Consider the following 12,113-nt stretch of genomic DNA (forward strand, 5'->3'; position numbering starts at 1 on the left):
GCGTGGATATTGAATGAAGTGGATGGTGTAGAAGTTCCGGCGTGGTGTTGGCCTTGCGGTACTCCTGTCCGTATAACTGATTTAGATGGAGAAGAAAATCCTCAAACTTTGGATGAATTCAGTTTGCCGACGATGATAGTGATGAAGGGGGTTTCACAAAAATTGTATCATACGATACAAATCATGGTGGATCCGTGCGCGCGTGCTTACTCATCAACGAAAATATGAGTTCTTGAGTATAATTTTTGGAAAGTAACAACCTTGCCTGGGTAATCTTACTCGAAACCTTATTTCGAACCAAACTACCACCCACTTCAACGATATAGATTACTACATCCACTGGAGTATCCTCATCATCCATGGCAACGACAATATCTTCGATATCTCCAGAACAGGGCGACCCCAAGTACGAAATGTTCAGTGTTACTTGATGACTCGCTATCTATATACTTCGTATACCGCCATGCTCATTGTGTTAACGTTACATTATTCACCGACAGATACCTTCAATGATTGATCCACAATTCCGGAGTTTATGACCTGAATGGAATCTTGACTGCGTATCAATGATGTAAATTTCCCGGCCCCTCAGTTTACCCCGCGGCCACCAGGCATGATACCCCCATCTATGTACTTACTAATGGTAAGGTATCCAACATGTATATATATGCAATGGATTTCCATTGAGAAGTACCACTGTTCATGATTGTCTTCAAAATGCGTCTTTCAAAAGTTGCTACATTGTTTTTCCTCGCCCGCTCGACTGCTCAGGCTCGATCGTATGTTAGTACTCTGCCACAAAATGCCCAAGGACTCTTCAATGAATCTATGGACTATCTGGATCGGGCATACGACGACAATGCTGGCTATCTTTATGAAATGAGTGGAGCTGCTGCATTGAGACACGATACTAGAAGTTCAGCATGGTACGCCATTGGACTTTTGGCAAGGAACCAAGGCTCGGACGTATCCGAAGCCGAGAAGATAATCTCTAATGTTATTGGTGGTCAATTCAAGGACCCTGAAGCGCAGTGGTGAGTTTGGTTGTATCCAGTGGTATGAGGTATCGACTGAAAACTTTAGGTATGGGGATTATCAGAAGGAACCAGAGGAACCCGAAGTGGGAAGCTCGTATTATGCGCCGAGTATATACAATTCATGGGATCCAAATTGGCGTGGTTTCATAGGAACAGCCTTTATTGTTGGTCTTGAGGAGTTCGGTTCCCTAATCTCGCCAAATGTGACTAGTATGATGCTGGAATCATTGTACAATTCGACCGTGGGTGACAGTTATCGTGTCGGTGGAGTAGATGGCGATAATTTGTATCCTGCTTATACCAATCCTGTGAGTGCATCACCCAGCCTATGATGCGTAATCTTTATTAATCAAATGCTAGTCGATAATGAGAGCTTTTGTTTCCGGATGGACCGGTCGTCGATTGAACGACAGTAATATGACAACTGCCGGCGAGAATTATGCTCAACAAATCGTTGACTTGTTTGATCGGGCTAACACACTCTCGGAATTCAACAGTGGCACTTATACTGGCGTATCTTTGTTCGCCATGAGTTTGTGGGCTAAGTATTTGCCAGAAGATTCTGTGATGAAACAGAGAGGTGCCTCGATGATCCAGTATACTTGGGAAGCAGTTTCTAATCTGTGGCATCCTCAGCTTTTGAATGTTGCTGGCCCTTGGGATCGTTCATACGGTTTTGATATGACAAAATATCTGAGTCTTCTGGCACTCCACATCTGGAACGCTGTAGGGAAGTCCAAGTCTTCAATCATCAACAAGCCTTATATTATGTCACACAATGCCGATTTTGCTTACGGTCCATTATTCGCAATATTATCCGAATTCCACAATAGTTTAATACCAGCAAATGTGACAGATGCCCTTGTAAATTTCAAAGGGGAGCACACATTTACTTCTTCAACCTATTCGCCGCCGTTTGACTACTATCCTCGAAATATTACAGCTTGGCTTGCAAACAATATCAGCATTGGCGCTGAAACATTCAACGAGAATGTTATAGGTGGACCTGCTAAGAATCAAGGCACCTTCAACCCCGCTCTTATGCAATGGAATACTGGCAATGGAATTGGCTGGCTCACGCTCTATGCAACAGAAATGCATGTGATTGCCGAAGCTGGTAGTGGTTCGTTGAATTTGACTTATCCGGAAGGAAATGATACCTCAATATTTACCTTTTTGGTTTCACCATTCGTCGCGAAGAGGACTATTTCAAGAATCGAAGATATCCAAGGATTGAGTTTGAACGTGTCTGGTACAATTGACATGAATTATACCTTGTCTTACGCAGGAGAGTATGGCGGCACAGATGCCACTATTAATGATTTTGAGTATTGGAATGTAACCTTTGCAATGCCAACCGGCTCGACTGAAGTACCTCACATTCTTCTCGAGGTTGATCTTTGGTAAGAAGCGCATTCGAGGTGTGTATATATGTATATAGTCAGGCTCAATAGTTCAGGATACGTCATCTAACATTACTGGCAAAGCTTGCTCATTGTTGAGAATCATAGCATGCGACCAATGTGCTTAGGTAAATCTGGTGCGTGAGAATATATGCGAGAGAAACATGATGACTAGGAAATCGCATGCAATACTTTCATCTATTGTTATCGGTTCATTGTTGTTATTGCTGATTCTGATTCACCGATTCGGTGTCCCATGACGACTTTCCTATCTCCATCAGTCGAAAAGAGTTACTAGGATCATTGAATTACCCCACGATCAGAATAATGACCCCACAAAATCCACAGATACAAGGTCTAACAACACTGATTGCTAAATCTAAAGCTGTTAACGTTTGAAAACATCTTGATGATGGAAGTGAATCAAGTGTTCCGATCCAGTCGAATATTCTAATGGATTGAGGAGTTGAGAGCTGAATGCCAGAGTGCACTGCCTCCGGATCATGAACTATTCTGACCACTAATTAATGGGAAAGTGGCTGTGTTCCAAAAGTCGGCATATTACCATGTAATTTACTTCCAATTACTGATTAACTTGTCGGCTTTTGCGCATTTCGTGTTTCATTGTACTTAGCCTTGGTTAAAACTATTGGGTCAAGATTGCGCGAGTCTCGTATCGCTTATTTAGGTAGCATGCAACTTTCGTTGCGCACTCAGCATTGATATACATTGACAGGCAGGTCTTCTGTAAACCGAGCACAATCTCCTTTCAATAATAACAAAACCTCAAAAAGAAAAATCATTACTGCACCAATTGAACTTCATGGAAGCTATCGGTGGCATCGCAAGTGTTACCGGGGTGGTGGGATTCATCGGACAAATCGCAGGCGGCTGTAAAGTCGTCAAAGAAATTATCGGCGACATCAAAAACGCATCTAAAGACATCACAAGGCTTGCGGAGTGTATTAAAAGCATCGAAGAGAGCTCGAATGAAGTTCTACGCCAGCATGAACAACTAAAGACTCATTATGGAATGCAAGATATACCTGCGGCTGGAGCACATATGCTTGAGGCCATCAAATCTGTTGAAAGCAAGCTCTCTTCATCCGTGGAAATTTTTGGTAATTCAACGAAGGGCTCCAAGAATAAGTGGAAACAATTCTGGCATCGACTAAAATATGCTGCAAATAAAGAAGAGATTACGAAGTTAATGCTGTGGGTGGATAGCACCACACAACAAGTTACGCTGGTTCAACAAAATCTATCAAGGTATGGCAAGACTACCTCAATAACTACATTTACTGATTTATTCAGAATTATTCAACTCGAACAAAGTGACTTATTAAGGGACATAAGTGCCAATATTATAGCAGTTCCGCATGCCATTCATGATTCGAGAGATGCAATCATATCAGCGCAACAAAACCAAACCGAGACACTTCGCTCGGAAATGCAGAAAAATCAAAGTCACTTAGTACAGATCATGTCAACAACTATAGCTACCAAAGCATTGGAGGATGTTCGTGAGGATCTGTTAGCAAGCTTAAAAGGAGCCATGGAGGAATGCATCGAAGCACAACGTTTAGATATTGGGCCCCAAGTCCAGTTTCTTGTTGGCAAGTGTTTGCAACACAATTTGCCAATAAATGTAGCCAAACTTGCAGAGCAACGAGAAAATGATGTGGCTGTGTCTCTTTCGAGCTCAAATCCACGCCATGTCACGCCGACACCTCACCATGCTCCTTCAATATCTGCTAAGATGCAGAGGAGGAACAAAAGAAACAGCCTCATTTCATCAACATTTTACGAATACCGATTCCTCGGAGTTAAAGTATCCATCACATTTTCATCGTATTCCAATGATCGATATCAATTCTCAAGGTCACCCTCGGGCTCACGCGATTTATCTTCGACTTCAGTATCTATTTCCCTTACGATACCCTGGGCTAGAAGGGGCCTCGATTTACGACATGAGATACCTATCGTGCCTTATTCTCGCGAAAGTTTCATTTCCCTTAGACCGTACTACGTACATGCAAAGGGCAGTGAGTTTCATAAAGCAGTCAAGGAATTTGACATCGACACAGCTCGAAACTTAATTGAACAAGGAAGGGCTTCCCCACAAGATGGAATTGAGGGAATTCGTAATTTACTAAATTTCGGGTCCTGGAATAGAACAGATTTTGACGAGAATCGAAATTTGGGATGGATAAAATTCATTCTTGGGTACCAAGTTGATAGACATATCGAGACCAAAGATCTTAAATTCTTCTTGTGGATAACCGTTGCATGGAGAATTGAGAAAGCGTATGAGGCTATGTCTTTATTTTTAGAATGTTCGCAAGATTACCTCATCCAGAATTCAGAAATTCCGTTTTCGCTATTGCATATAGATCGTCCGTCGCCAAAATACAGCCAGCGCATAATGTGCCTCAGGAATCAAGAACAGTTGATTGACTGGAATTGTCACGAGTTCCCAAGCCATCAGGGTGTCTATTTTGAAAATAGTCGTCAACTTTTTGAGAATCCTCAAGGGGATGGATTAGATGCTGCACTAGATCGAGGATGTCAATACTACTTAGTTCCTGATGAGCAAGTGGATAAAATACTTATGCGATATGGCAAAGATACTTCACCTGTGATATCGATCCTAGAATTCATCAATTCCTACAGTGGGTCCAGAAGTAGAGAAGAAATTGTTCACTGCTGTAGTAATCGGCTCAGAATACTACTGCTAAAAGGTCTCGACTTAAAGAAAAACGACTTGTTTAAAACGGGGACGAACCCCCCTCGTGAATATGGGGTTGTAAAATATTACTCTATGATCGACTGTGCAATTCAAATCGGGGCTTGGAAGCACCTCTTTGAAATGCTCGTTCAGATAGGATGGGACGAAAAAAAGATTCAAGAGCTGTATGATGAAGAAATCTTCTTGGGAATTCCCGCTTTGATGGAAGGTTTACAATACCATACAATAGAGAACGCACGGGAAGCATTCCTGCAGCGGCTACTTGATGGTGACGATTACTCCTACTTTGAATCTGAAAAACTGTCGGTGAAACCAGCTGTAAAACTGTCGATGGAACTAGCTACGTACTCACGGAACGTTTCTGAGGCCATCAGCCATGCTTGTCTTCAATGCTCAGAGAAAAGTGACATACCAGGGTCGTGGCCAGAAGAAGAGGTTGTCAAGGAATCGATTTCTAAGAAAGACCTTATCATGCCATGGTGCTTAGGGTTCTTTACTTTCTTTCCTATGACAGAAACGAATTCGCATTATTATACATGCATTCACTATGGACAATACCACACAAAGTGCCATGTTCCTCGAGAGGAGTGGTATTCAGAGTATGATGATATGCAGCTCGTCTATATGGTAGAAGATGTGGTGGACAATGTGGTAGATGATGTGGTAAGCGATATGGAAAGCGACGAGAATAGAGACTAGAGCTAGTTGGGAGTAACAGGAGCCTCTTTTCTTTCTAACTTGGAATTGTGTGTGCCGAGGCCCTGTTACACTCTCGTTCAACTGAATTGTTAATCAGTTGAAAGCGGTATTACCATCAGTGAATACTAATACTTCGAATATAATTTATGAAACATGGGCTCAAGCATAGTAGGAGTGTTAAATAGATTTTTAATTCTTTCCATAGGATGAAGATGTTATAGAGTCGTCAGAAATCCTACTCTCACGTGGTTCTAGTAGCATTGGCATCTATAAGTAATCTTATATTTTTGTAGCTGTTTTGATCCTGCATGCACTGCTGCTCTCAAGCGATCAGCAAACAGCCCATGTTCACGCCTGGGGTCTAATTTGATAATTGGAATCATACTGGGTGGATTTACTTCTAAAAATAATTGTCATGCAAATTCCGACGCATCCTGTGGCAGTGTAAGAACCACGTGATTACAATTTGGTGAATTTACCAAGCTCAATCTCACTGCTTATTAGGTACCTAGCGTAGGATTACAACAACAACAACAATAATAATAAATAGGTGGTCTCTTCTCTCCGATCTTCTCCAATCTTGAATTGTTCTTATTTTAAGTGCCATTAGTACCCTTACGTTCCTTTATACAAAACATACCCAACCTCTGTGGTCTGGTATCTCTGATTAACTCCATTATCCTAAACTGCAGCATTTCGCCATGCATCGCGCACTTCTGCTCCCCGAAATTGTTGCAACAATTCTGGAGACAAACAGCTCAAGCCCTGGCTTTCTACACACGTGTCTCTTCATCTCCAAAACATTCTCGGAAGAAGCAAGTAGAATTCTGTGGTACGCATGCGGAGCTTACTGCTTTGCTGAACAGGGGACGCCCAATATTAGACATCTCGCTCAAATCGCCATTCAAAATACTGAAAGAGCGCAGTACTATGCCGATTTTGTACACGTGCTTGGATTTTCAGAAGAAGGAGAAGAAGGAGAAAATGATGATGATGGGACGTATCTTGACGAGGCAAGGTGGCATAAGGAACTCACTGCCTTGCGATTTCCTCAGTTGAAAGATTTCAGCCTTCACGAATCGAGCAACGCGACTGGATTGAACACGGGAGAATTTATCATTCACTACGCACAACCAAACATAGAGAGCTTTATGGTGTACCAAGGAAGCCGCCTTTCCGATGCTTTTTTTGACAAACTAACACACTCTTGCCCAAGATTAAAATCTCTTCATCTCAGTAAAATAAGTGGAAGTAATCTATCCAAAGATGGACTTACTCAATTTTTGAATAGGGCGGATGGACTTACTGCCCTCGTCATTCAGAGTGGGGTTCACGATAGTTGGTCCTACGAGGCATTTGAAGCCATAGCCAGACTTCCGAACCTGACCTACATTGAGATTCCTGATGTCCAGGACAATTGGGTCAACTCCGTCTATCGCACGAACCCTTCTATTTCTGTATTTCCAAAATTAGATGTTCACTTGAGTACTGGTATTTCTGAGCGTGATTTAGAATGCTTGGCTTACCATGTACCTAAATTGGAGGACCTATCTATTACTTTACAAAATTTGCCTCCATCACTTAGTATTCTCGCATCTGCATCAAAGTTTTCACACCTCACAAATCTCAAAGTCGAATTTGGACCACGCAGTCGCATCAGCGGTAGCGATCTTTTACTTCTTGCACGGAACTGCCCTTTACTGTCTTCTCTTTCGCTTGGAGAAGTTGATGATAGCGCGTTCTCTCCGCCAGGTCCTGCATCCCGTCCTTCAACTGCAGGTATTACTGATGATGTTATTGAAGAGGTCGCTGAAGCATTAGGAGACAGTATTGTCTCTTTGAGAATCATTTTTGAACGCTCAGATCTGCTTACATGGAATTCCATTCTTTCTCTCGCCCGGTATTGTGACAATCTAGGAGATTTGACAATATCCTGCAACTTTAACTGGCAAGAAGCTATGAGTGGCAGGTTCGAACACACCTTTCCTGCTCTCGAAAATCTGGATCTTATTTTCGATAGTATTTTAAGAGAATCGCAGGTTGCAAATTACGACGAAGCAACGATTCAAAGTTGTGCTCAGAAAATGTTTGAATTAGCACCAAAATTATCGTTATTCTGGATTGATGGTGCAAATAAAGGTGACAATTGCTGGAAGTCGACTGTTCAGAAGATATACTACGATAATCTGAGTTTTCTCGAGGTCGAGGAGGATTGATGTCATGGAAGCCATGTGGAAAAGCTTTTTGCATCGTAAGTTCTTGTGAATTGCAGAGAACCCCTGCGGAGCGTTTATATCTACAGAGATAACTGGCTAGCCATCCGAAAGACTGGTAATCAATAGTAGGTGGCTAAATGAAGGAGTCAGTATGACCAGTCTGCAAGTTGGGTAATTGGGCTTTTGTAATCTCCGATGCTGGGAATGTTAATCTAGTCAAGTCCGGAGAAGAAGAAATCGTGGCAGCTCAAGTATCTGTAATCAGATCAGATGATCAGGTATATGGAGTTATTTAGAGCGTAGCTGGTGACATCAATATAAATGGAATGGTTGATATGGTTTCATTTTTTACATTTTTTCCATGGAAATCTTTATGCCAAACAAACGATGAGAGGTTTGGACTTGGGATAGCTTTTAAATCACTGTTCTAAACCCCTTGAGACCTGGAGAATATTCATTCTATACTAAGTAATCGGATTATACATTTTTATTAAATATCAATCGTCGTTCGGATTCCTCATTATCTTTTGCACTTTGAACATTCACGACCGTCAGATATTTCCAGATTGGTGCTCGTGAGAACAGAGCCCCAATGGATCCCCTTAGTTCCTATTTATCAACAAATCTCTCCATACTCGCCTTTTTAGAAAGTTGGAACATCAAAATCAAATCAAAACATCGTTGATTAAACTGCTCAAAAATGGAAGACATAAATTTGAGCTTTACCAGACTCGTGGCGCAAACCCACAAGAATTTTTCAAATCCGACCAAAAGCTTCCCACAGGTGTCGAACACTTCTGGAGTCAATTTATAACAACACTTCTACTTCATACTCAGCAAGACAAGGGTATTAAGGGTGCAAATAAGCTCCTTTATGCATTGATGCTATCTGTAAAAACAAACTTCTAGTAAACCCAATCCTATTCCAACCAATATGCAATTTCTCTTCATTTAAACGACACAACCATCCAATGCCAAAATTCTTCCTAAGAAGACATAATAGAAATAAATCAAACAAACAGAAAGCTCCCTAAACTTTATCTTCAATCTTGAAAGACAGTCAAACTGTCAAATATGATAAATTGAACCGTTATCTAAGGATTCTTTGCCTTCCAGGTGTCAAGCGATGTTTGGCAAACGGTGACGGCAGTCAAGTGACCTTGATCAACAGTTCCTCCAAGTTGAGTGCAAGCAGTATTAGCTGCCTTACGGTTCTTGACGCACCTATTCTCACTAGTTAGTCACCAAACTTATGAAATCTCTCTCAGGATCCACGAGAAGAAAATTCGGAGATACGTACGCTTGATAGCCATTGACACACTTGGTCTTAATTTGAGTTCTCTTCGTCTTATCCTTCGATTTCGTGAATCGGTAAGCGAAGTCGAGGGACAAGCAGTTTGTCCCTTGTGGGCAGCGGTAGTGGCGTCCGCCATCTTTGTCTTGAGATCGTTGTATTTCTTTGTGGCGGCATCGTCTTTGGTCTTGTCACCTGTCATGACGGGTCTTGGCTCGTTACATGTTTGGCCATCGCGACCGAAGATTTGGGTAGGGTCTGATTCTATGGTGGAAATCTCAGCGGGAGATGAGGTAGGGGCCGCGGATACGATGGCGGGGAGGAAAAGAAGGAGCGCGGAGGCGACGATTGGAGAGAGCTTCATTTTGATTGTTGTTTAAGAAACGAAAGATAAACTTAATGATAGTGTAGTGAATCAAGAGTAAAGAGTGAATTGAAGAGAATGCTGTGTATGGAAGTTTTGGTATAGCAAAGACATTTGAGAATATTTATATTACCTGTTTGATGAGGAAGGCCATGAAGATTTCACAGCTTAGCACGTACATACCTTACTTAGTTGTCAGTAGGAAGTTCCTTCATGAATGTGCCTCAAAGCCAAGGAAAAAGGACGTAGGTATGTCACTAAGCATCAAATTCGAGTGTTACATTGTTCTCCCAAAGAAATGAATCTGACTGATCCTCCGAAGAATGCCCCGCATAGCCACCAAGCCGAGATAATCACTTGCGGTACTTATCGGGGGTTTCATACTTGAGATACTAGGTACCGGCGGGACTTTCTGGTCATACAGTAATGAACAGATACGCAGAATTTCTCAATAACTATAAATTTTAGCAATGCAGAACTCGGTGAACAGAAATCACAAAATCCCCTACCAGAATCTGAACACAGCGTGATACAACATAGTTAATGACATTCAAAACATTGGTACGGAGGCTCAAAGTTAGAATGGAGGGAATAGTTTCATCTCCAAGCGTGAATCTTACTGTCTGATCAGAAACACACTAGTCGAGAATATTCCTATGATAACTTGAGCAAAAGATTTTCCTCCGTTTGACAGCGGGTCTCCTCGGCCGAGAAGACGGTTAGGTAGCAGATGACCCCGATTCTATTTAAAAAATTGTTCTGTATGTCAAAATCAAATTAAGTCATTAATGCGTTTTACTGCCGTCAGTATCAAATGGAACGTGTATGTCATCGAATCCATTCAATGGTATGTACGAATGAAGATCTCCATACTTGTGAGCTCCAATAAGCATCCGTCTTTCCTGTCCCTTTGCAGAAGAGTCACCAAAGTTTCTGCCGAGTTCCGAAATCAGATTAAGATAATAAATCCTATGAGAGAATCTAAATTTCGAAGGGCCAAAATTTCACTAATGACCGTCATACCATCTGTTTTCATTGGGTTTACAATTATAGACTTACCGGTGATGTAACGTTGATGTGAGAGGACCCCATAGATACGATAAGCTTATATAAATAGCCCTATAGTACAGTCAGCCCGGGCCTCAACCCTGAATAATAAGGATGCGAAGGATTTTCATAGAATGAAAGGAGGAATCAGTGAGAAACAAAGTTTATTTTAAGGTTAAAAGATTTGAAACAATCTGCCGGTCGGAGTTAGAACGTGAATGGGGTTTTCATTTTTGTGCTGAGAATGTGAGGGGCACCATCTTCAAATCTATATTTTTCCGATAAATAAATACCGGTGCCCAAAATTCGATATCTTCTTGTCGAGAGAAATAATCAAGTTGGTAAAGAGTATCCCTGAAAAACTCATACAGAAACTTAATGAATCAAAAACGGAGCATAGGCTTGGAGATCTTTGATGCGCCAGTGAATATTTTGTAATTTACATTAGACATTGAGATACCATGACGTGTAAGCGTGTTCAAATCCCTACCAATCTTGAGCCTGCCTGGTACGACTCTTTCAGGCGTCCTTTGAAATTATCAAATGTGATGTCGAAAGTACTAATAAGGTTGACACAAATGCAAATGACCTTATATCAGATTCTCTATAGTGTAATTTAGCGAGGTCGCTAAGTTAGTAGCTTTTCTTGATTTGAGGATTTCTGATCATAATTTTACCTCCGTAAATTAAATACATATGATATCAAGAACCTCTCAAGACAGAGCGTATAGAAGAAGTCCCTTCTTAGCTTTTACTCAATTCAAATGAACAGACAGTTCTCCGTTTATTTTCTTAAGCACCTCACAATGTTGGATGTATCGCTCTCAACTATCGCTGTTCATATTTGCATGCTTTAGATAATGGAGTGTTTACTGATTGAAGTACAGATAGTAGAAACGAGATAGATATCCACTGTTTACCCGATATTGTATAAATACGAATAGAAATTTGGAAGGCATGATTAGGCTCACAGGTTTTTTGGAGGACTTGTCTGTCGTCTAGTAGCCCTATCCTCTTTTCATGTCCAGGTCGATGTTTCTCAAGCAAGATTTACATTAAACTACTATCTGTTGGTATGTGCTTATATACCAAGAATTGGTAGAATTGGTGACTAGCAAATAAATTGATGGTAATAAGCTCAGCTGTTCGTATGTGTAAATCATTAATTTACAAACATAACGCGTTCTTCTTTGAACACTTCTAGACTGCTACAACATCAGCGATACATAAAGTACTAAATATACAAACTGCCCTATCTTTCACCAATAAACGGTCCCCAAAGGCATTCATGTCATCTAGGCATT

The 12,113-nt window shown here is 41.3% G+C and overlaps 3 protein-coding genes across 3 annotated transcripts; 2 read left to right on the plus strand and 1 right to left on the minus strand.

Moving 5' to 3' along the window:
- Positions 1-717: 717 nt before the first annotated feature.
- On the plus strand, positions 718-5,888 carry Bfra_002665 (uncharacterized protein; the record flags this gene model as incomplete). The annotated part of the gene is made up of 6 exons (XM_037333080.1): positions 718-1,034; positions 1,084-1,345; positions 1,398-2,375; positions 2,410-2,440; positions 3,271-3,709; positions 3,755-5,888. 6 exons carry the CDS (start codon positions 718-720, stop codon positions 5,886-5,888), a joined length of 4,161 nt encoding a protein of 1,386 aa, XP_037195208.1.
- A 701-nt stretch (positions 5,889-6,589) lies between these two features.
- Bfra_002666 (uncharacterized protein) lies at positions 6,590-8,104 on the plus strand (the record flags this gene model as incomplete). Its single annotated transcript, XM_037333081.1, has 1 exon — positions 6,590-8,104. The coding sequence occupies one exon, from the start codon at positions 6,590-6,592 to the stop codon at positions 8,102-8,104; it is 1,515 nt and encodes a 504-aa protein (XP_037195209.1).
- Positions 8,105-9,198: 1,094 nt separating this feature from the next.
- Positions 9,199-9,762, minus strand: Bfra_002667 (uncharacterized protein; the record flags this gene model as incomplete). The annotated part of the gene is made up of 2 exons (XM_037333082.1): positions 9,199-9,328; positions 9,401-9,762. 2 exons carry the CDS (start codon positions 9,760-9,762, stop codon positions 9,199-9,201), a joined length of 492 nt encoding a protein of 163 aa, XP_037195210.1.
- Between the last annotated feature and the right edge of the window lie 2,351 nt (positions 9,763-12,113).

Source organism: Botrytis fragariae (assembly GCF_013461495.1).
Source record: "Botrytis fragariae strain BVB16 chromosome Unknown tig00000012, whole genome shotgun sequence".
Lineage (NCBI taxonomy): Eukaryota > Fungi > Ascomycota > Leotiomycetes > Helotiales > Sclerotiniaceae > Botrytis > Botrytis fragariae.